Source organism: Oncorhynchus mykiss, chromosome 24 (assembly GCF_057628025.1).
Source record: "Oncorhynchus mykiss isolate SJ-2025 chromosome 24, ASM5762802v1, whole genome shotgun sequence".
Classification (NCBI taxonomy): Eukaryota; Metazoa; Chordata; class Actinopteri; order Salmoniformes; family Salmonidae; genus Oncorhynchus; species Oncorhynchus mykiss.
The window spans coordinates 1,931,545-1,957,744 of NC_143045.1; the positions used below are offsets into that span (position 1 = coordinate 1,931,545).

General features: G+C 41.2%; 1 protein-coding gene across 2 annotated transcripts; it reads left to right on the forward strand.

Moving 5' to 3' along the window:
• The first annotated feature begins 1,180 nt into the window (after nt 1–1,180).
• Nucleotides 1,181–26,097, forward strand: LOC110503526 (myeloid leukemia factor 1). 2 transcript variants are annotated; one of them, XM_090218093.1, is made up of 8 exons: nt 1,203–1,415; nt 1,762–2,596; nt 2,716–2,878; nt 21,588–21,674; nt 21,856–21,996; nt 24,114–24,273; nt 24,868–25,015; nt 25,237–26,097. In XM_090218093.1, exons 2-8 carry the CDS (start codon nt 2,520–2,522, stop codon nt 25,334–25,336), a joined length of 876 nt encoding a protein of 291 aa, XP_090074219.1. In that variant the 5' UTR covers nt 1,203–1,415; nt 1,762–2,519; the 3' UTR covers nt 25,337–26,097. The 2 variants fall into 2 exon arrangements, with proteins under 2 accessions (XP_021437558.2, XP_090074219.1); XM_021581883.3 differs by lacking the exon at nt 1,762–2,596 and having other exon boundaries at nt 1,181–1,415.
• The last annotated feature ends 103 nt before the right edge of the window (nt 26,098–26,200 follow it).

Consider the following 26,200-nt stretch of genomic DNA (forward strand, 5'->3'; position numbering starts at 1 on the left):
AACGGGCGTAGATTAGTTTCGCCTTTTTTCTTTTCCCGACATGAGTTTGTGGTGTTTTACTTTAAAAAATAAAATAAAAGTAAAAAAATAAGGGATAAAAAAACGTCATTAAAATTATAGCTCACAACTGTGCCGGGGGAGCGGGGTGGGGGCATTCACATATCTACACATTTTCATACACACACATGATAGTATTATTATTATTTTTGTGTTTTTTTGTGGGGGGTTTTCTCTCTCTCTCTCTTTCCTCTCTTCTAGGTCAGTTTCAGCATTGTGGACATAAGGTGTATCTGTGGCCCATGTGGCCTGTCCCACGGCTTCCTTCAATGATGGGTTGTGAGTGGCTCTGTTGCCCCTAGTTGATTGTCCCTTTTATACCATGGCTATAATTCAACACATTTACTGCTAGAAATGTGTTCATTTGCAGGTAGAAATGTGTTCAACATCCACTGAAGTAGCTAGCAAGTGTATAGTAGATAGCTACAGTAGTTGCCTTGGTAACCAAACAAACCGACATGCTAGTTTAGTTAACCAAACCATCAGTCTACCATCAGTCATATTCTATTATGAAAATCGAGTTCCAAAAATTCCAATAATGTTTTCAATTCGGCTTTTGCTTTCAAACGCAGCTCAAACATAGACCATTTAAGTGATAATGCCCGAAGCCAGTGTTTGGAGAATATATTGGCACGCCTCGAAGCCGGTGTTTGGAGGATATATTTTTACTTGCCCAATGTTCTAAAATGTAGCAAGTTTCGATAGTAACCAGGGGCTGTCGCACACCGGGTCGTAGGAGCCGCTTCATAGCTCGAAACATAAAATATATATTTCATACTTCACTTTCCATTATACAACTTTCAATTACTGCTAATATGCTAACATTCCATTTAAACAATGCAGTCAATCCCCAGCCGTACTCTGGCTAAAATCAGTTCATGATAGGATTTACACAAATTGAAAATGCAACAAGATATTGTATCATATAATAGCACTGACAGCTTTTCAAGAAAATTTAGAACGGTATGGTCTTGTGGCACACGCTGGTAAAATAGTTAAGGCAAAACTTCGAATATTGTTTTTATGGAGCGAGCTCCGTTGTCACGACAGCTACGGACAACATTGCGTTGTGCTGATAGAGCCGCTCGAGCTTTGAATAGCCAGCCAATCGGAGTGTTCGTCGGAAGTCATGTGGCTGGTTGTTCATCAGCCCAACGTTCTAAAATGTAGCAAGTTTCGATGGTAACTTCATTGACACCGAGCGCGGGGGGCTGTAACGTTCACACACCGGGTCGTTGGAGCCGCTTCATAGCAGGAGACAGAAAATATATATATTTCATACTTCACTTTCCCCGTCCAACACCCGTGGAAATGTTTAACAGTCTTCTCAGGGAATTTGACGAGGACCCTTTCTTCTCGTAAGTAGTCTTTATTATATTCTGCCACTCATTCATTCGACTGTGAAGATTTTTCTCGAAAAATAATGTTTATTTTAAATAGCAGTCAAAAGTCAACACCACTTTGAACATGACACATTGTCTCAGAAATTAGACAAGAACGACTGTATGCTACCCACCCCGTCTCTACAATGACACTGTGTAGGCTATTATCTATAATGTTATATTTTAAGAGCTGCATTCACAATCAATAGGTTGAAGATATTATTATGGGGAAATTGTGTGCCCAATTCCAATGCTTTGTTATCAGCATAGCCTATTTCCTTATATAAGCAGTTCCAGACTGAAAAACTGTTTATATCTCCAGGCCATCGGACTGCTGAACAGCTATCACTTGCTGCATGGCTACCTGCCTGTGCTCTGCCCTGCACCTTGAAGACTTATGCCCCATGTGTATATATAGAGTTATATTCTAAATAATTTAAATGACAACTAAGGCACACCGACATCAATGTTTAATTTCTTTCAATATCTACTGGTTAACATGTAGGCTACAGTAATAGCATGGTACTTACTACTCAAGGCATAGAGTTACCGGTGTCAGCAAAACATTGCTTCGTGTTTTTCATTGGTGAATAGATGCTGTGACCCATTCCCCAGGATAAGTGAGAGAATGAAATATCTATTAATCACCTGGCCTAGATCCTTGACATATCTTAGGCCTGAAATAAAATATGATAAATGTTACATACAACCCCCATCTTCAGTCCACAAACCAGCCCTCCACTTGCAATGCCTAGTTGCATGTTCTTGCTATTACTATTTTTATTAGTAGAATTTTCTTTTTTTAAACATATATTCTACACAGAAGTGAAGCCGCTCCGAACACCCAAAACCCTGCGGTTGTCCCCACCCACCCCACATCTAGCTATGACTATTTGTACTATTTTCACACAGAAAAATGCCAATCACTGATTTGACCTAAGAAATAAGGCGGAGCAACACTGCCTCCTTCATTTATGTGTTTGGGGAGGTGTTCCACTAATTGATAACTAATACAACTATGCCTACTCATAATAATTGTGAATTTGGTTGTATGACAGACAGTAAATTATGAAATGGTGAATGCCTGGTGTTAAGAAGTTTCCTTCCTTCCTTTATCTCCCTCCACTTTCCCTTTTTCCAATCTACAGCTCGTCAAGGTAGGACCATTTGTTTTTCACTCATCAGCACAGTCATCAATTCTACAAAGAATTACAGAACCAGCATCTCTGGGAACGTTGAGGCTAATTCCCTCTCTTCTTCTTTGTCTTCTCCACAGGGATCCATTCCAGGCACACAATACCCGTGTACAACAGATGATGCGGAGTTTCTCAGAGCCCTTCGGTCGGGACTTCATGCCCAGTCTGACTGGCGGGCGGGAAAGGGGCCACGTATCCGGGGGCCAACTCAACACTAGCATGGTGCCAAGGGAGGACCACAGGGTGAGGACTGCTGCTTTGACTGTGACACACTGACTGGGGTAGGGTAACTAGGGCCAATGTGTTGTTCTGGTGAACAAGGTTAGGTCCCACACATAATAATAATAATTCATTTGTAAAGTGCATTTTCTATGCTCAATGTGGCTAAAGCACATACAGATCCTGACTAGGATATGTCAGGTCAGGAGAGGGTTGTTGGCTTGAATCTCAAACAGGTGACTGCTTCAGTGCCTCTAGTTCATACCCTATCATTAAGCTGGTCTTCTTACTTGGAGAGCATTTCCCTTTGGATTTGTTCTCCTTATCTGTTTGTGCTATTATGTCAACTCTTTATCATGCCAAACATTTGTCTGCACAAACAGATCTGGGACCAGGCTATGTTCTCTTGGCTTGAGAAACAGAAACTGGCGACCATACCTCCCAGTACATTGTAGATTCTCCCCATTCACTTGTACACTCTTGGTGAAGATGTGAAATCATATCCTTGGCCCAGGAGTTGGTCAGTTCCTGACCTACATACTGTCCTCCTTAATCGGTGTCAGTGAGTGAAGGAACCCAAACACCTGCACCACAACTCGCCCCCCTCCACCCACCCCCCTCATTTCAGCGTCCAGCTTTCAAACAAACAAAGGGCTTAGGTTTACTGGGGTCGTGATGGAAAATGGCCATGGACGTGTAACCGGATCCCCCCCTGCTGCCAGGTCAGGCCAGCGATGCTATAGTGCTTATTGAACCTCTGCTGCTGCTCTGCTGGGGCACTGGAGAGTGTGGTGGGTTGTAGAAGGGCAACCCCTCGCCTCTCTGGCCAGCTATCTTTGGCCTGAGGAGGGTATATTTAGAGCATTGTTCCACTGACACAGTGCTTTCTCACTCAAACACACCAATGGCCCTCTTGAGGACCCTGCTGCCCGAGCTGTTGAAAAGACAAGTCAAAACAGACATGTTTGTTTTCATAGCTGTTTGGCCCATGGTTACATGCAGCAAATCAGGAAGGACACACTGTACACATTTCTCATGACAGCATTGGTTATGAGTTTATCACAATATAGTTCTGTTTTCTCATAGACCTGAATCCTGACTTGAGATCCTTGTACATAACATTTTTGTGCAAATCATCCATTGACATTAATGCATGATTGCAAAGTTAACCATGTGCAAAGTTAGGATTCAGTGTGTGGTTAATTTTCTCTGTAAATTTCAACAGTACTGAATTACAGTTTCATTACATTTAAACACTAGCCTATTAGCTCAGCTTTGCAATGCAGTTATATGCATTTTCTATCAGAAGGCAAATAGAACATGTAGGCTGGTGGGAAGGCCACCACATTTTTTTAAGATACCCCTACCCGAGGTAGAACAAAGCACAACCATGTTTTTTCAAATCCCTAATGTCTCCCATTTATGAAATGGGTGGTTGTATCCAAATACTTTTCTGCAAAAGTAGTTAAATTGATGGATATTTTGACACACACCCTAAATTCAAAAAGTACAGAATAATGCCTGGCTGTAGGGGAAATGGGCCGCATAAGCTCATGTAAACCCAATATTGCAAGCTCTGATATCGCAACATTTTAAAATACAAGTAGTCAGTTGTCTGGCATACATACATACACAAACAGCATTAGGATATCGTAATGCATCTTGGTAATATAAACCTATAAACACAGAGATACAATAGGCAGAAATGTCAGCTATAAATATTTAGGATGAATGTAAGCTTTACTTTTTGCTACGTGCTTAAATTCTAACTTTCCATCTCAAATGTGCTCTCATTCAGTGATGTATCATCCTGCCTGACAAAAGTACATACAGTTACACATGTTTTCTGATGTTGTGGCTAGTGTAAAGCAAGCAAAGCAAGTGAGCTCCGACATCGGAATTAGATTAGATGTTTTCCATAATTGTATACAACACTCATGCCCATAGAGACTGATTTGGTGTAAATACATTTTATTCGGAATCCAATATGGTCAACATGATTACATTCAAACACCTTCGCCTGTATATAATTTGCCCTTGTTAATTTTGGATTGAATGTGTTTTTCTGTCTTTAAAAATGTTTCATCTTGGCATATCTAGAACTATGGGTGGCACTGCCACTGCCTCTTGTTTGAATACCAGATCCAAATAGCTTTTCAATGTGTGTTCATCTCATTCACACACTTACAATTGGCAATTCTGAAAAATATAATAACAAACCTTTGACGACACAAAGCACATAGTAGCATAACCAAGTAACAGGAAAGCAACCTGTAATACAACATTCAGTCATTCTAGTAGCGTATATGTACAGCGCTAACCTTTTCCCTCTTTCCCCACTGAAACTGAATCAACCTTGCACACTTAAAAGTCTTTGAGGTGACCAGGACATGAGTGTGTCCTAACAGGGTGAGGAGACAAAGTAGCCAATAGTGTTTGTAGTTCTGGGGCCTGACCAGCTTGCATAGGTAACTGGCCATTCTAGGCAAGCTATCTTTCCTGTATGACGGGCAGGATATTGGGGCTGTGTGGTGATCAGTTTCCAATTCTACAACAGTTGGGTGCAGACTCTCAGGGGCTGAAGCTTGCATGCCAACCAGGGTTGGGCTCAATTTGAATTGAAGGCGGTCAATTCCAGAAAGTAAACTGAAATTCTAATTCAATTATTGAGAAAAGGGCATCTATTTTCAATGACTTCTCAACAAACTGAAAAGGAAAAGCAATTAATGTAAAAAGTTTTAACATTTTAGAATTTTTAATTCAAATCACTTCCTGAATCGACTGACTTCAATTCGAATTGAGCCCAACCCTGAAGCCAACAGGACCCTTTGATTAATTGGAATGTTATCTCAGCCTGAATGATTCTGGGGATACTTCAGCAGTGAAATGGTTAGTTGTCGGGTTCTGAAGGAGAGTCTGAAAGGGCTGTCACAAACAGACCTGCCCATAGACCTTTCCAACGCTTAATTTAGTTTTTAATTTGTCACAATTCCTGCAGTTCACATCCTAAAAATTCCTTAATATTCTTCTGGAAGTTGGGTAGAATGATACTTTGGATGATATTAACTGTGGATAGTTGGCTGTGAATACAGTCTGGGACAGGACCAGCGGGAGATGAGGGTGACAGAACCAGTGATGGCGACCTCAGGAAGAAGTGTTATGATGGACGCAGCACAGCTCCAGACATACATACTGTACATTTTAAAGATGATCCCTGGGCTTTGATGGACTGTAAAGGATTTGCATAGGAGGTGGTGCTGGTCAAGCATGGTGCACAAAGACCACTATCTCACAGTCAATCCCCAGCCACCATACATGATCACATACAGCAGGGCTGCCCAACCCTCTTCCTGGAGATCTACTGCCCTGTAGGTTTTCAGTCCAACCCTAATTTAGCATATCTGATTCAGCTAGTTAAGGTCTTGTTGAGCAGCAAATTAGTAGAATCAGGTGTGTTAAATTAGGGTTAGACTGAACCCACAGGATGGTAGATCTCCAGGAAGAGGGTTGGGCAGCCCTGACATATAACATCTTTGTTTCAGTTTGACCATCCTAAGGGGCCTCTTGTTTGCCCTAGATGGCATATGTCCTTAAAGGGATGTTGGGATTACCGCACAGTTTCCCAGACCAATGCATGAGTCACCCCAACATGAAAGCTTATTCTTTACATGCAAGTCCAGTTCCGGTATCACATGGGCTGGCCAGGCATTGCAAAATAGGTACATATGATGGCAATGCACGACAGCACTTTCCAGGTGGCATTTTGGCTATTGAACGGCCTACTGACATGTGACAGTCCAATTCCATGGTGTCTCTGTCTGTGGTAACTGCCAGAGGGGAGGACTGTTGGTGGAGTGGACCTATCGATGACTGGGAGATTCAGGATGGCATTGACATTGAAGAGGTGCAAATCCTATCATATGTGAAAGCCCAGTAAGTTGATGGCATTTCTCGTCAATGAGTGTCAGGTTGTTTTGGTTCAATGTGGGGAACACCTGCCTTATGAGCTTGTCATCATATGTGGTTACATCCTCCCCATACCTATAATGTCACCATGTCAACATGTATGGCGTCTCCAGGGCAGACTGGGAGATTTGGGATGGCATTGACATTGGAGAGCTGCCATTCCTATGTCATGCGAAGGCCCACTAAGTTGATGGAATTTCTTGACAATGAGTGTCAGGTTGTATTGCAAGAGTAGGGGCTGAACAAATAAAATCCGCAATGAGAGTTTTCAGTGTCTGAGCCCAATTGTTTTTCTTAGAGCCGATGAGATTACAATAGCCACAACATAAACGTGTTAGTGTATGCATTTCTGTCAGGCAGAACTATGCAGCACTGAATGACAGCAAAGTTGTCTATTAATCAGATAGCAAAAATCATAAATATTCATACTGTGCCTTCAGAAAGAATTCATGCCCCTTTACTTATTCCATATTTTGTTGTGTTAGAGCCTGAATTCAAAATTGATTAGATAGATTTGTTTTCTCTCACATATCTACACACTGCCCCATAATGACAAAGTGAAAACATGTTTTAGTAATATTTGCACATTTATTCAAAATGAAATACAGAAATATCTCATTTACATAAGTATTCACACCCCTGAGTCAATACATGTTAGAATCACCTTTGGCAGTGTTTACTGCTGTGAGCATTTCTGTGTACGTCTCTAAGAGCTTTGCACACATGGATTGTACAATATTTGACCATTATTCTTTTCAAAATTCTTCAAGCTCTGTCAAATTGGTTGTTGATCATTGCTAGATAACTATTTTCAAGTCTTGCCATAGATTTTCAAGCAGATTTAAGTCAGAACTGTAAGTTGGCCACTCAGGAACATTCACTGTCGTCTTGGTAAGCAATTCTAGTGTAGATCTCATGTTTTAGGTTGTTGTCCTGCTGAAAGGTGAATTAATTTTCCAGTGTCTGGTGGAAAGCAGACTGAACCAGGGTTTCCTCTAGGATTTTGCCTGTGCATAGCTCCATTCTGTTTATTTTTTATCCTGAAAAACTCCCCAGTCCTTAACGATTGCTAGCATACTCATAACATGATGCAGCCACAACTATGCTTGAAAATATGGAGAGTGGTACTCCATAATGTGTTTTATTGGATTTGCCCCAAACATGACACTTAATTTCTTTGCCCCATGTTTTTGTAGTATTACTTTAGTGCCTTGTTGCAAACAGAATGCATGTTTTGGAATATGTTTTACTCTGTACAGGCTTCATTCTTTTCACTCTTTCAATTAGGTTAGTATTGTGGAGTTACTACAATGTTGTTGATCCATCCTCAGTTTTCTCCTATCACATCCATTAAACAGTTTTAAAGTCATTGGCCTCCTGGTGAAATCCCTGAGCGGTTTCCTTCCTCTCTGGCAACTGAGTTAGGAAGGATGCCTGTATCTTTGTAGTGACTGCGTGTCTTGATATACCATCCAAAGTGGAATTAATAATTTCGCCATTCTCAAAGGGATATTCAATGTCTGCTTTTTACATTTTTACCCATCTACCAATAGGTACCTTCTTTGCAAGGCATTGGAAAACTTCCCTGGTCTTTGAGGTAGTCCATGAAACTTATGTGACTGGTTAAGCAAATGTTTACTCCTGAACTTATTTCGAAAAACATTATTCCACTTTGACATTATGGGGTATTGTGAATAGGGCAGTGACAAAAACATCTATATTTAATACGTTTTTAATTCAAGCTGTAACACAACAAAATGTGGAAAGAAGTGAAAGGGTGTGAATACATTCTGAAGGTACTGTATTTGCTATTTCCTTCTATTGTTTCTCTGTATTTACAGGTCTATATTTCCAATATGCTAATTAAGATATGCTAATGCTGTCTGTGTATGTAGTGCAGACAACTGACTACTTGTATTCAAAATCTTCTCAATATCAGAGCTTGCAATATTGGGTTACATAAGCTTATGTGGCCCTCCAGCCAGGCATATTCAGCTTTTTTTTTTAGTTTAGGGGGGTGTCACAATATCTATCAATTTAACCACGTTTGAAGTAAAATATTTTTACACATTTCATAAATGGGAGAGATAAGAGATGTGACAAAACATGGTTATGTTGTTTTACATCGAGTAGGGGTACATTGGAGGACGGGGAAGACCATCCTACTCAGTGAATTTCAGGAGAAAAAAAATAGTTAGACATTTAAGTTATAATTTTTAGATAAAACTATACTAAATATATTCACGTCACCAAATAACTGATTTAAAGCATACTGTTTTGTAATGAAGGTCTACATCGGCCTTAATGTAGACCTTCTAGAGGATTACACGATGGTGTAGCCGGAGGACAGCTATTTTCCATCCTTCTCTGGGTACATTGACTTCAATACAAAACCTAGGAGGCTCATGGTTCTCACCCCCTTCTATAGACGTAGTAATTATAATGACTTCCAGAGGACGTCCTCCAACCTATCAGAGCTCTTGAAGTATGAACTGACATGTTGTCCAGACAATCAAAGGATCAGATAACAAATCTAGTAATGAAAGCATAAGCTACAGCTAGCTAGCAATGCAGTATATAGAGTGTGGTGAGTAGTCGACTCCAAGTGAGAAAGATAATAGTTGAACAGTTTTGAACAAATTAACTTCATCAAAAATGAAGTAGAGAGTGAGAGAGTTATATGTCATTGTATCTTTTTCTTCTTCTTAGTTTACATTTCACTTAGCTAATGCAGCTAATTTAGCCTACTCAACAACCTGACTCAAACAAACAGAGTGGAATGTTATTTATGTTAGCTAGCTGGCTAAGGCTATCCAACACTGCAACTCTTCCAAGTCAAGGTAAGCTTTCTGTTTTATTGATGTATTGTCAACAGGGCCCGCTGGTGTAACTGCTAATCTGCTTGATGTACACTACTGCCTGATTGTGGGTTTACTAACTAATTATTTCTAGTTTGTGACAATAGCATTATTATTATTATTTTTAGTATTTTCCACCCCTTTTTTCTCCCCAATTTCGTGATATCCAATTGGTAGTAGTTACAGTCTTGTCTCATCGCTGCATCTCCAATACGGACTCGAAGGTCGAGAGCCATGCGTCCTCTTAAACACAACCCAACCACACAATGCCCATCCAGCCCGGAAGCCAGCCGCACCAATGTGTCAGAGGAAACATCGTACACCTGGCAACCACCAGCCCGCCACAGGAGTCGCTAGTGCGCGATGAGACAAGATATCCCTGCCGGCCTAACCCGGACAACGCTGGGCCAATTGTGCGCTGCCCCATGGGCCTCCCGGTCGCGGCCGGCTACGACAGAGCCTGGACTCGAACCCAGAATCTCTAGTGGCACAGCTAGCACTGCGATGCAGTGTCTTAGACCACTGCGCCACTCAGGAGGTGACAATAGCATTAATATGGTGACAACAATGTAGGCTGTGTAGCGGTTATGGTATAAATGTTTGTCTTAGAGGTCTACCTTGTCACAGACACCTGTTTTGTTGTGCACTGGTGTTCATAAGTGAAGGGGAAAGGTGAGAGCAAGTGATGCTGTGTGTTGCTGCTATGAAAGTGAACTGTGTGTATGGGTGATTAAAGGTGTATTCATTGCGCCAACTCTGTTGCAAAACGATTCTTAAATGGAAGCAGAACAAATGGAAACAGAACAAAACAGGGAGGGACTTACCTAAATTTGTCCAATAGAAACTCTTGTTTTAGTTGCAAAACAGAATCAATCAATCACATGTATTTATGAAGCCCTTTTTACATCAGCAGTTGTCACAAAGTGCTTATACAGAAACCCAGCCTAAAACCCCAGAAAGCAAGCAATGCAGATGTAGAAGCACATGGTGGATAGGGAAAACTCCCTAGAAAGGTTGGAATCAAGGAAGAACCTAGAGAGAAACCAGGCTCTGAGGGGTGACCAGTCCTCTGCTGGCAGTGCCAGGTGAAGATTATAAGAGTACATGGTCATTAAGGCCAGATTGTTCTTCAAGATGTTCAAACACTCATAGATGACCAGCCGGGTCAAATAATATTCACAGTGGTTATAGAGGGTGCAACAGGTCAGCACCTCGGGAGGTGCAACTGTTTGGACTAATGATTACACACCCCAGATCAGCTAGATGCAGGCAAGAGTGTGCAAGGCAGTATTGAATGCATCACTGTTTGTCACTTTGTTTACTCAAATTTGTCTCTCAAACCTTTATAGCGTAGTTGCAAACTTACATTTTTAGGCTAGGTTGTAGGAACCTTATGATGGGTATAGGGCAAATTTCAGAAACATGTAGTAGGCTACTAGCCAAACCTATCAATGTTACACTGAGCTGGGTGAATGGAATATGAATTATAGTCATTCATATTCCATTCATACGAATGACTCGTATGAATATTATTGTCATTATTTATATTATGCTATAATCTTAAACGGTGCTAGGGTTGCAAAGCGACCTGTAGTTTACCAAAGTTACCGGAATCTTGAGTAATTTTGGTCATTAACAGAAAATCTATGGCAATCTATTGTAACTTTGGTCAATTATACTTGAATAACTTGTTTTTGAAAAATTCATATATAGTATTCATTTTTTTCTATTTCCATATTGCCAATGAGTTTCTAGTAGGTAGACCATATGTTCAAGAGAAAATAGCCTAATTAATGAAAAAAGCATCTAATCAACAATGGCATTATTTTCAAATATCTATGCAACTCTTCCAATATTTACTTTTTTCACAACTGCTGCCACCAATTTGATGCAAAAACATTACCAACAAATGCATACTGATAAAATGAAATAAACTAAAACAAATACAAAGGATATTTCAGGCTGAAACCCTCATTAACACCAATGTTATTAACTAAGTTGATGGTTTATATTAATGTTTACAGCTTTGTCATTAAATGTTTTATTTGAAAATCATGTTATTTAATTATTTGGTATATTTTACATGTGATAAGACCAGAAAGAGAGCAAGAGATAATTAGACACCTGTAAAAATCTGAAGTACCCAAAAGGGCCACTAGACATCTTGTGATATATTAGATAACATCCTTGAATGATACCAAAATTCTGGTAGTATACTGGTAAACTTAGAAAGTTTCCAGGAATATACCCTCCCTTTGCAACCTTAAACGGCACCGATCGCCACTGCTCCAAAACTAAAGCCCTTTTTGAGGATTGGTCGATGGTCTAATGGTCATATTCATTAGGACATAAAAATGTTCTAAAACATTTTGCAACAGATTCTGAAAATGAGTGTTCCTTATTGAACAAGTTCAAGTTGTCTCTCCCTTTTTCAGTCCGGTTTCTTCCGTTTGGTGTCTAATGGTCATGACCGAGATCTGTCTAATGGGCCTTTGCTCCCTCCCATTTCCCCTAAAGACACCTTCTCTCCCAGTATAAAGGTCTCATGATGACCAGGCAGCTGCCCTGCTTTAGAAGCCCTGAGGTGCTAAACTTAGTCCCTGTGTCCTTTCACTAATCCTGCACCCCTCCCCATGTGCCCAGTATATTTATCCCTGGTAATTACTTTCAACGTTCACCAGCCTACATAGGTCATTAGTAGAGCACTACATTGGGAATAGGGTGCCATTTGGGAGGTAGACACTGTTTTAGAGAGCTTTAAAGAGCGCTACTGTAGCAAGCTAGCTCACAGTTGAAGGTGTTGTTGGTAAGAGCGTGGGGTGCACTGTGCACAGCGGTGGCTAGTTCTATAGCAGTGGGCTGTTGTAGGGATTTTTGAAAAGCTACTGGTGGATGCAGGGCTTTGCTTTTTTTAAATAAAAAATAGTTTCTATTTTTTTTCTAAAGACTGATTAGCAGCAGTAGGAATTTCTTTCCAAACTATACATTTTTCCCGCGATTGTATTTTAAAATCTGCAAAAGGCAAAGCAACAGCTGCAACCATCCATAGAAATATAATCCATAGATGGCAGTTCCCATTCAAGTCAGAACTGGCATCCATTGCTAGTGTACCCATGAGTTTAACAGTCAAATTGCCAGGGTAAGAGGTTACAAAACCCTTCTATCGATTATATGTCTATAGCCACAATGCAACAAGCACTATATTTGGCGTGCATGCTGCCCAAACTGCGGTCTTCCCGGCTGTAGGCATACCTGTAACTGCCAAAGTAAAGGAAACACTTGAGTAAACGAGGGATGCAAAGTATACAGTGCATTCGGAGAGTATTCAGACCCCTTGACTTTTTCCACATTTTGTTACGTTACAGCCTTATTCTAAAATGAATCAAATAAATGTTTTCCCTCATCAATCTACACACAATACCCCATATTGACAAAGGAAAAAAAACAGGTTTTTAGAAATACCTTATTGACATAAGTATTCAGACTCTTTGCTATTAGACTCGAAGCATCCTGCTTCCGTTGATCATCCTTGAGATGTTTCTACAACTTGATTGGAGGCCACCTGTGGTAAATGCAATTGATTGGATATGATTTGGAAAGGCACACAACTGTATATATGTTGACAGTGCATGTCAGAGCAAAAACCAAGCCATGAGGTTGAAAGAATTGTCTGTAGAGCGCAGAGACAGGATTATGTCGAGGCACAGACCTGGGGAAGGGTACCAAAACATTTCTGTAGCATTGAAGGTCCCCAAGAACACAGTGGCCTCAATCATTCTCAATAAATGGAAGATGGAACCACCAAGACTTCCTAGAGCTGGCCGCCCGGCCAAACTAAGCAATCGGGGGAGAAGGGTCACTCTGTCAGAGCTCTAGAGTTATTTTTTGGAGATGGGAGAACCTTCCAGAAGGACAACCATCTCTGTGGCACTCCAACAATCAGGCCTTTATGGTAGAGTGGCCAGACGGAAGACACTCTTCAGTAAAAGACATGACAGCCTGCTTGGAGTTTGCCAAAAGGCACATAAAGACTCTCAGACCATGAGAAACAAGATTCTCTGGTCTGGTGAAACCAAGATTGAACTCTCTGGCCTGAATGCCAAGCGTCACATCTGGCACCATCCCTACGTTGAAGCATGGTGGTGGCAGCATCATGCTGTGGGGATGTTTTTCAGCGGCAGGGACTGGGAAACTAGTCAGGATCGTGGCAAAGATGAACGAAGTACAGAGAGATCCTTAATGAAAACCTGCTCCAGAGTGCTCAGGACCTCAGACTGGGACTACGGTTCATCTTCCAACAGGACTACGCCCTAAGCACACAGCCAAGACAACGCAGGAGTCTGAATGTGCTTGAGTGGCCCAGCCAAAGCCTGAACTTGAACCCGATCGAACATCTCTGGAGAGACCTGAAAATATCTGTGCAGCGACGCTCCTCATTCAACTTGGCCGAGCTTGAGAGGATCTGCAGAGAAGCATGGGAGTGCCAAGCTCAATACAATGCTGTAACCACTGCCAAAGGTGCTGAGTAAAGGGTCAGAATACTTATGTAAATGTAATATTTCAATTTTTTAAATAAATTAGCAGCATTTTCTAAAAACTTGTTTTTGCTTTGCCATTATGGGTTATTGTGGGGTATTGTGTGTAGATTGATGCGGGGAGAAAAAAACGGTTGAATTTTAGAATAAGGCTGTAATGTAACAATGTGGATAAAGGGTTGAGAATATTTTCCGAAGGCACTGTATACAGCATAGATAATATTTGTTTGTAATTTTTGGATTATTATATATATATCTATATATATATATATATATATATACACAGTGCCTTGCGAAAGTATTCGGCCCCCTTGAACTTTGCGACCTTTTGCCACATTTCAGGCTTCAAACATAAAGATATAAAACTGTATTTTTTTGTGAAGAATCAACAACAAGTGGGACACAATCATGAAGTGGAACGACATTTATTGGATATTTCAAACTTTTTTAACAAATCAAAAACTGAAAAATTGGGCGTGCAAAATTATTCAGCCCCCTTAAGTTAATACTTTGTAGCGCCACCTTTTGCTGCGATTACAGCTGTAAGTCGCTTGGGGTATGTCTCTATCAGTTTTGCACATCGAGAGACTGACATTTTTTCCCATTCCTCCTTGCAAAACAGCTCGAGCTCAGTGAGGTTGGATGGAGAGCATTTGTGAACAGCAGTTTTCAGTTCTTTCCACAGATTCTCGATTGGATTCAGGTCTGGACTTTGACTTGGCCATTCTAACACCTGGATATGTTTATTTTTGAACCATTCCATTGTAGATTTTGCTTTATGTTTTGGATCATTGTCTTGTTGGAAGACAAATCTCCGTCCCAGTCTCAGGTCTTTTGCAGACTCCATCAGGTTTTCTTCCAGAATGGTCCTGTATTTGGCTCCATCCATCTTCCCATCAATTTCAACCATTTTCCCTGTCCCTGCTGAAGAAAAGCAGGCCCAAACCATGATGCTGCCACCACCATGTTTGACAGTGGGGAAGGTGTGTTCAGCTGTGTTGCTTTTACGCCAAACATAACGTTTTGCATTGTTGCCAAAAAGTTCAATTTTGGTTTCATCTGACCAGAGCACCTTCTTCCACATGTTTGGTGTGTCTCCCAGGTGGCTTGTGGCAAACTTTAAACAACACTTTTTATGGATATCTTTAAGAAATTGCTTTCTTCTTGCCACTCTTCCATAAAGGCCAGATTTGTGCAATATACGACTGATTGTTGTCCTATGGACAGAGTCTCCCACCTCAGCTGTAGATCTCTGCAATTCATCCAGAGTGATCATGGGCCTCTTGGCTGCATCTCTGATCAGTCTTCTCCTTGTATGAGCTGAAAGTTTAGAGGGACGGCCAGGTCTTGGTAGATTTGCAGTGGTCTGATACTCCTTCCATTTCAATATTATCGCTTGCACAGTGCTCCTTGGGATGTTTAAAGCTTGGGAAATCTTTTTGTATCCAAATCCGGCTTTAAACTTCTTCACAACAGTATCTCGGACCTGCCTGGTGTGTTCCTTGTTCTTCATGATGCTCTCTGCGCTTTTGACGGACCTCTGAGACTATCACAGTGCAGGTGCATTTATACGAAGACTTGATTACACACAGGTGGATTGTATTTATCATCATTAGTCATTTAGGTCAACATTGGATCATTCAGAGATCCTCACTGAACTTCTGGAGAGAGTTTGCTGCACTGAAAGTAAAGGGGCTGAATAATTTTGCACGCCCAATTTTTCAGTTTTTGATTTGTTAAAAAAGTTTGAAATATCCAAAAAATGTCGTTCCACTTCATGATTGTGTCCCACTTGTTGTTGATTCTTCACAAAAAAAAAACAGTTTTATATCTTTATGTTTGAAGCCTGAAATGTGGCAAAAGGTTGCAAGGTTCAAGGGGGCCGAATACTTTCGCAAGGCACTGTATATATATATATATATTTTTTTTTCTTTTGCTTCCACACCGGGCCCCCCACGGGCCTGGGCCCAGTGGTTTCAGCACCGGTAAGCCCCTGCATTAATCCGGCCCTGGGTGGATGTTGTTTTGGGTTGTTCCTTTTGCTCTTCCATCTGCTTGGCAAGCGTGCTCTGGCACCCACTGCAGAAGGGTTAGCAGCTATGAAAGATATTATTGCTCCACTACCGATCTCAAGTATCACGCATGCTTTAGTGAATCCGCACCCTATATCAGATACGTGCACACAGGAGCGCACACACATCAGCACACGCACCTACGCGCACACACACAGACATTCACAGCATCGTTGAAGTAAAGCTGCTGTTTCTTTTGCCAGTTTGCTGAGCATTCGATCCCCCCCAGCCTGTGAATATGTTTAGTCTTTCCTCTCAAAGGTTGTTTGGCTGTTTGTGAATATCACATTTCGTTGCCTTCCATCACACTCAACTACTTGCTTAGTTAATATAATCTTTCATAAGATACCTTGGATTCAGAGGAGTTTGTTTTATTTCACTTCACTTTAATCACTCATTAAAGAAAATATCAAATTGTTTTATTTCGGTTCATTTAATTTCACTGCGTTAATTAAAGCCAAAATCACATTTCAGCTTTTTATATACCTGTCATAATAAAAAAAACTTTATCATGTGTTTTGATTTATAAAAGGAAATGGGCACTTTGTCGCTAAAGTTACTCCTACTCTCTGTATCATTAATCTGCTGACCAGTTTTTTATTTTTTATTAGGGTAGCATCTTTAGCCTCCCCAGTGGTTTCTAACAGTTCCTAGAACCCATGCCTTCACAGCTCGCCTGTCCCTCCAATCCCTGAGAGCTGAAATTAAAGCCCTATGCCCTGGCCTCAGTGTGACTCATAGCTCCGCTTTAACCAGCGAGGGGGGGAATAGAGTAAGACGCGATGCCATGACAGGCTGGGAGGGGGGAAAGGGGACCATGAGTTTTTAAAAAATCGAGCAGTAGCACAGCCGCCCCCAAAATAATGTATTAAAGCCCCTGCGAGTCAATACTTTACATTTTACACGATCAACCTCTGCGGCCATCTAAAAATATGCCCGACATGCGAGTGTAACGGGCATTTATTTGTTTATACATGCTATTCAGAGATATAATTGGCCCGTCGTGCTACGTACAGGCCTATCAGGGGCAGCGAGGAGCGTTTTACATCACCCTGACCTTTGGAAAAGAGCTGAGCGAGCAACCGAGATAGACCCAGACTCTCCGCACCCCACCCATGTGCCCACCCGTTGGGTCCATGCAGGTTTGTTTTCAGAACGAGGATATGTTTTCAGTGTTAAACCCCTGTAATCCATGGCAACGGGTCCCAATTACATGGAGAGCATAGCTCTCTCAACACCCTCCAGGCTGAGCTCCAGCCCAACCTTTCTCCCTCTCTCTCTGGTGTCTGTATCCACATACGGTGCCCCTGGCTTGGGTTGGGATGTTTAGGATGCCTGCCCAGGCCTCCAGGGGTTATAAACACCCTGAAGTAGAGAGTCAGGGGAGCAGCGGCTAGGACTGAAATAGTCTTTCTCCCAATTTGCACATTCAGCAGGTTCTAGGCCCTATGGAAATGTGGGAAGGGCTAAGGTTCAGATTCACAGTGTAATATAACAAGAAAACAAAGCTAAAGAGACTATAGACTACATACTGAGAACAAACTGAATACATGTGTAAAGACGGACACTATTTTGTATATGAGCCTTCCTGTCTCAGTGGTGCCTTGCTTTCTCAGGCTTCTTTGTGAGTGCGTGCGTGTGTATATGTGTGTGCTTATGTCTGTGTTGCTGCTGCTCTGCACTCTGTTAATTCTGTATTGTACTGCTTTTCAGAGGATAAGCCAGTCGCTTTGGCCTTTTGGTTGTGTTGATAGCACGGTTAGTCCGGCAGACTACTCAAATGCTATAATGCAGCACCATTCCTTGTTTCAGCCATAAGCTGACCATTGGCAAGTACTAACCCCCCTCACCTACACTATATCTTTATAGACACACACAGCAAGTTTGAATCTAGCTGGAGTTATGGTAATAATGTAATATTTGTTATATTATTATTATTATTATTTGACCCTGCTGATCATCTATGAACATTTTAACATCTTGGCCATGTTCTGTTATAATCTCCACCCGGCACAGCCAAAGAGGACTGGCCACTCCTCATAGCCTAGTTCTTTCTAGGTTTCTTCCTAGGTTCTGGCCTTTCTAGGGAGTTTTTCCAAGCCACCGTGCTTCTACACCTGCATTGCTTGCTGTTTGGGGTTTTAGGCTGGGTTTCTGTACAGCACTTTGAGATATTAGCTGATGTAAGAAGGGCTTCATAAATACATTTGATTTGATATATTGTGAATCTGAGCAAAGGCCACATTCACAGTGCATATGTGCCATGCCAAATTGGTAAGATGTGGGAGTATGCATGTGTTTACCCAATACCAAGTGTATGTGTAGGCTTACTAGGCATGCAATTGTATCTACCAGTATTAGTGTGCGTGTGGTCATGCACACACGGCTTGGTTGTTTTACGAGCTGGTTGACCCCTCCTGTTGATGGTGTTGGGTCAAATATTACCCCAGCCAGCTGGCACCCACAGCGGGCCAGATCAACTCTGCTGGCTGGCTGGTACCCATGGTGGCTCAGCCTAGTGATTTAGCTCACTCTAGCAGTCCTAGGAGGCCTGTGGTTAGTTACTGTAACTTACACTCCACTACAAGAGAGACTAGGATCATGTGGTTGGGTCGAGTATTGTAAAACAAAGAGCTCTATTTTACCCAATAACATGCACAGGATGTTGATTTAAAGCCCTATTGGCCCTGGTAAAAAGTTCTGCACTATAAAGGGGATGGGGTGCCCTAACGGACGCAGCCTAAAGCTACGCTAACTTATCAGTGTGATTTTTGCGGTTGTGATGTTTTTTTTTCCAAATCACAAAGGTTGCATATGCCCAACTAATGCACGTTACTAAAACATATCTATCCACTGAGATGGAGAGGCAGAGTAGGTGAACAGATCTCCACATATGTGGTTCCCACTATGAAGCATGGAGGAGGAGGTGTGATGGTGTGGGGGTGCTTTGCTGGTGACACTATCTGTGATTTATTTAGAATTCAAGGCACACTTAACCAGAATTGCTATCACAGAATTCTGCAGCGATACGCCATCCCATCTGGTTTGCGCTTAGTGGGACTATCATTTGTTTTTCAACAGGACAATGACCCAAAACACACCTCCAGGCTGTGTAAGGGCTATTTGACCAAGAAGGAGAGTGATGGAGTGCTGCATCAGATGAGCTGGCCTGCACAATCACCCGACCTCAACCCAATTGAGATGTTTTGGGATGAGTTGGACCGCAGAGTGAAGGAAAAGCAGCCAACAAGTGCTCAAGATATGTAACTCACCACCTGGATTTGGTCTTATGTAGCAAAATGTATAATTGTGTTTTTTACATTGGATAAAAGTAGAGACTCAGCTACAACATGGTACATCATACACTGCATTTTGAGGAACAATGGGAAAGTAATACTGCTTTGAAAGTTGATACATTTGTTAACTCACTTTTGAGGAAATGGTCTTTGAATGTTTTGGTATCTAGAGCTTTTTGTCTACACCCAATTCAGCATCGTTCACACCATCTTAAGCTTTAGCCCCACCCATCTCGTTTCGCTCGCGGAGTGTTCATAGCGCACACCTAAAGCTCTGGCCGAAGATTTGTTTACCTCTGGATAACATAGAAACAGCCTAACCAGCTCTGTTGGCAACAATTTCATTACGCTTTTTTGCCAACGTTTACTGACACTGGCCATATTCAACAGGTGTAATAACGTCATACCCGTAACATTAGCTAGGGAGCCAGCCAGCTAACATTAGCTAGGTAACAGTACACTTTAGCTTAAGACATGTAGCTAGCTAGCTAGGTAAACAACATGTAAGATCACACACCAGCTAGCCAGCTAACGTTAGCTAGTTTAACACTACCCTGCGCAAATCTGCTGGGAGCTAACCAACCAGGTTCAATGTTAGCTAGCTAACATTAGGCTCTAACTAGCAAAGCAAATGGCTCTGGGATACGAATAATATCGTCATACACGTAACGTTAGCTAGCTAACAGTACACTTTAGCTTGAAATGAAACCACTTTTGTGTAATATCTGAAAATGTAGCTAGCTATCTTACCCGTCTGTATACATCATCATGCATGATGGACGTGTTTCCCTGTCACGGATGCCATGCCACGGTTGCCCTTAGTTTGAAGATGTAATCCGGAGGCCGGTGTTTTCTCCATCTCTTTAGCTATCATACTCTAATTCCACTGATTTCAAAACTCGATCCTCCAGAAAGTGGAGAGCAACATAAAATAAAAAAAATAAAAAACAGCATTCAACAGGATTACCAACACAGACTGACCAGCTCAAATAGACAGAAGGTCTATATGGCAGACCAATCCGAACTCCTCTCTCGGCATGTCCAGCCCACTCATTATCTCAGCCAATCGTGGCTTGTGGGAAGGTTGCTCACTTTCCTGTGGCTTAACCAACAAGGCTCGTCATTTAACAATTTTATTCATTTTTACAGACATATAAGTTTGTTATTAAGGCACATGAAAGTTCATGTTCCAGAAGGCCTTTCTGCCAAAAAACGCATTTTGATCAAAATAAAAAACGTTCAAATGGCTCTCCTGTGAAGTCGTGACTCGCGTTATACGCCTAGTGTCCTGAAACGCGTCACACGTGGGAAATCCTTCTAGACTGTTGAAAAACATTCCACATGAAGCTGGTTGAGAGAATGCCAAGATTGTGCAAAGCTGTCATCAAGGCAAAGGGTGGCTACTTTGAAGAATATAAATATATATTTTGATTTGTTCAACACTTTTTTGGTTACTACATGATTCCATTTGTGTTATTTTATAGTTTTGATGCCACCACTATTCTACAATATAGAAAATAAAGAAAAACCCTTGAATGAGTAGGTGTGACAAGTACTGCATATTTAATGAGTATTGGTTATGTTTTAGTAAAAAATAACAGTATACAGTGTTCAACTGCACACTCTGATGACGTCAAAATGTGTCCACGCTCCAGGCGGACAAAGGAATCACTCTCCATGTATCTCTGATTGATGAAAGCTGTCCAATATAGTGATGAGTGAAGTTAGCCTACATTTCTAAATAGATTTTAACAAACTAGATTATGAGTATAATTGTTAAGCTATGGTGTGAATCCTTACTTTAGCAAAAGTCAAGCATTCACCCAGTCATGCATTGATGTCAATGGGAAAATAAGTGGAAATTCGACTAGTGGAAGTTTTGCCCCTATGAATGTACATACATGGAGGGAGATTTTATATTGTATGGTATATGGATGTCTGTTGTAATGGTGGTATGGACCTTAAAGTTAGTTTTGAATGGCCCATTGTTCTTGTTCCCTCTGCAGGACATGGATTCAAAGAATCCATTCAGTATGTTGGACAGCATGATGTTCGGCGTGAGGAACAGGATGGAGGACATGCACAGAAACTTTGTGAGTCACGTTGTGTCTCTTCTCAGACCCCACACAGCCCATACAAATATAATTACTAGAAGGGTAATAGTATGAATTAATTAATTATATTTTTATGACAGACTTTGTTCATTAGTGTTTTAGCACGTGTGTTCTACATGGCTTTATACTCACGTCAATCTGTGTGTGGGTTGTTTTCCAGGAGAACCTGTCCACAGACTCGAACGGCAACACCAACGCCCACTCATTCAGCTCTTCCTCAGTGATGACCTATTCCAAGGTTGGAGACGAACCCCCCAAAGTGTTCCAGGCCTCCTCCCAGACACGGCGCGCCCCTGGCGGGGTATGTACACTCAAGTATGGCCAGAGATACTGCTGAGTGGCTGGGGGAGGGCTCTCCAAGCTGATACTGCACTGAACACTAAGGAAGAAGTTGTTTACGAGAACAGCAAGCCCTCAGAGTCATATAGAGAGTATAAGAAGAGTTTAATTCCAAAATGCTATACATCCATTCATTAGCTTTTATTGTTTAAAGAAATTATGAAAGAGATTGGTGTATTTTTTTTCACTATCTAATCATGGCATGGGGATGTTCAATGACAGACATGCACAGTATTTGTTTAAACTCTATCACTTGATGGTTTCATTTTAGAGACAAATCATTTTTTTTAGCAAAATGCTTTATATTTCTCTCAGAGAAATAAGTAGTACTGCTAGGTTTTACACAAGCAAATGTAACAAATATTTTTTTGTTTATAAAAAACTGGGCAAATTCTACATTTGTTGACAGTAATATAAGTATGTATCTGTATGTAAAACATTTTACATTTTAGTCATTTAGCAGATGCTCTTTCGTCGGGGCATGGACTCTACAAGATGCTGGCCCATGTTGACTCCAATGCTTCCCACAGTTGTCAAGTTGGCTGGATGTCCTTTGGGTGGTGGACCATTCTTGATACACAAAGGGAAACTGTTGAGTGTGAAAAGCAGCAGCGTTGCAGTTCTTGAAACATTAAAACTGGTGCGCCTGGCACCTACTAACATACCCCGTTCAAAGGCACTTAAATATTTTGTCTTTCACATTCAGAACAGGTGTTCATAATCAGTGTATAGGGTTTTGGGAGATTTTTTTTCATACACCTAAAATCTATGAAATTGTAGACCTCCACAAGTCTGGTTCATCCTTGGGAGCAATTTCCAAATGCCTGAAGGTACCACGTTCATCTGTACAAACAATAGTATGCAAGTATAAACACCATGGGACAACGCAGCCGTCATACCGCTCAGGAAGGAGACCCATTCTGTCTCCTAGAGATGAACGTACTTTGGTGCGAAAAGTGCAAATCAATCCCAGAACAACAGCAAAGGACCTTGTGAAGATGCTGGAGGAAACGGGTACAAAAGTATCTATATCCACAGTAAAACAAGTCCTATATCGACATAACCTGAAAGGCCGCTCAGCAAGGAAGAAGCCACTGCTCCAAAACCGCCCCAAAAAAAGCCAGATTACAGTTTGCAACTGCACATGGGGACAAAGATCATACTTTTTGGAGAAATGTCCTCTGGTCTGATAAAACAAAAATAGAACTGTTTGGCCATAATGACCATCGTTATGTTTGGAGGAAAAGGGGGGAGGATTGAAAGCCGAAGAACACTATCCCAACCGTTAAGCACAGGGTTGGCAGCATCATGTTGTGGAGGTGCTTTGCTGCAGGAGGGACTGGTGCACTTCACAAAATAGATGGCATCATGAGGCAGGACAATTATGTGGATATATTGAAGCAACATCTCAAGACATCAGTCAGGAAGTTAAGCTTGGTCGCAAATAGGTCTTCCAAATGGACAATGACCCCAATGATACTTCCAAAGTTGTGGCAAAATGGCTTAAGGACAGCAAAGTCAAGGTATTGGAGTGGCCATCACAAAGCCCTGACCTCAATCCCAAGGACATTTGTGGGCATAACTGAAAAAGCGTGTGTGAGCAAGGAGCCTACAAACCTGACTCAGTTACACCAGCTCTGTCAGGAGGAATAGGCCAAAATTCACCGAAATAATTGTGGGAAGCTTGTGGAAGGCTACCCAAAATGTTTGACACAAGTTAAACAATTCAAAGGCAATGCTACCAAATACTAATTGAGTGTATGTAAACTTTTGACCCACTGGGAATGTGATGAAATAAATAAAAGCTGGAATAAATCATTCTCTCTACTATTATTCTGACATTTCACATTATTAAAATAAAGTTTTGATCCTAATTGACCTAAGACAGAGAATTTTTACTAGGATTAAATGTCAGGAATTGTGAAACTGAGTTGAAATGTATTTGGCTAAGGTGTATGTAAACTTCTGACTTCAACTGAATGTCTGACACAGCAAGAGTTTCCTGATGCTGGCTTTCTCAGTCATTATTGTCCATCGCTTCTTTGGTAACTCATTCTGATTGGCTGTCCCCGTGTCTAGATTAAGGAGACTCGGCAGTCCCTGAAGGACTCAGAGAGTGGTCTGGAGAAGATGTCCATTGGACACCACATCCAGGACCGAGGACACGTGGTGGAGAAAAAACACAACAAGAGGACAGGGGAGCGGGAGCTCAACCAGGACTTCCAGAATCTGGATGAATGTAAGTCAGTTGTAGTGTAAGGGGGTCAGCATCCCCCCCAAAAATCAAAGGGTAATACTTTACTTTAACCCTGCAGGTAATATGCATTATGATGTGGTTCTAATGCACTGTAAGACATGTTGAAAGAATGTGTCACCCCCTTATGTCTTATTATCATCTCATAATGATCATTACTTGAGTCTGTTGAAAATGTCCTATATAAAGAGACATATCATATTATAAGCCTGAAAAACATCACAAAGGTGCACACATGCTTATAAGAATAACACATAATACTTGCGGTCTTTAATTAAAGTGTTACCAATTTATTAATTGTTTTTTTATGATGCTTTGATGATTATTTTAAGGCATATAGGTTATCATCAGTGTTCGATGAATAGTCATAAAAAATACAGAATTTACTGTCAGAGGATTTTCCTATCCCAGCTCTGTTTGGGGTTTATATAGTCTGAGACATTCCGTTATGTTCCTATCTCAGAGAAAATAAGGTATTCAAATTCCAAGGAACTGCCCCTTGCCAGGTTAATCACAGCATCCTACAGAGTGATACCTAAACTGTTCCTGACCCCTAACCTCTGCTCTTTCCCCTCATAGCCGAGGCGCAGTCCTTTGACGAAGAGTGGCAGCAAGAGGTGTTTAAATTCCGACCATTTGCCCCCAAGTCCCGTCTGGAGGCCCCCAAGCCTAGGGTGGTGCATCGGGCAGCCCTCACTGCCGCCACCGGCCCCGACCAGGGACGTAGGTCAGTCATCATGTGTCCTAGGTCATATAATGACACGTAGGACAGATCCGCTCGAGGAGGAGTGGCCGTAAACCAAAACAAACCATTTCTGGATGCTACATCAGTGAACATTTAGGTTATGATTGAAGTGTCAAGTATTCTACTACAGTTGATCAATGGTTTATTGAAATGTGGGTTGATGGATGAATGATTTATGTCTGCTTTCTAATTTCCCCCCTCAGGGACAAAGTAAAACCAAAACCTGAAGGAAGGAAAATACACATCGACGATCTCAGTCAAAGGATCAGGCATGGCGAAGCAGTAGAAATGTCTAGCAAATAAAGCTACGTCAGGCAACAACTCTTTGATGCTTTTACCTGTCTCCAAGACAAGCTTGGTTTCCAGGTATTTTGTCTCACAGAAAATCAGACAATGACCCAGTTGTTGATATGCTTTTTACCCTTTCATTTTCACGCTACCAAGTAAAGTATAGAACACTTGTCAAGTCAGGAACTTATTCTGTCAGAGTAGATCCATACAAGCTTCTTCCAGAAAGCTCAGGACTCCTGTGGAAGTAGCATTAAGACAGGCACACATAAGCTACTAGCGATTATATGTGATATATGATTTCAGAATCATGACATTGAGCAGACATAATTTGTCACATGTTATATCATTGGGCATCAGATCAACAGCAATGTTATCTCAGAAATATTATCCTTCTGCTTTTGGAAATGTCATGTTCACATTGTATAGATTGCATCAAAAGGAAACAAACGTATATATGTATGCAGTTAGACATTTGAAGTCCATAAGTGCACTTAGACGTCAAACTTGTGTGCTTTTTATGTGTAGTGGCCATTGTTTTATTAATGTATTTTACCTGCTGTAATCTTTGTAAAAAATGATAATACCCTTTTTATATTGTTATTTGACATGGGGTTATCTTGTTTTTCACCATGCTATTAATTTATAACACAGAAATTATGGTTGGGATGAAAGTGTCCGGTTCATTCTAAAATATTCTTATCATGGGATTCTTATAGATTGAACTCATAAGATCCTCAATTTGAAAATTAAATATTTCATTTCCAAAGCAAATGGTAGCGTAGTCTATTCAAACTGAGTGTGTATTTGATTTGTCATCAAGCAGTGTGTTTATCACTGTATAGGAGCACTGCTGACTGTGCCTGTGTGACAGATACA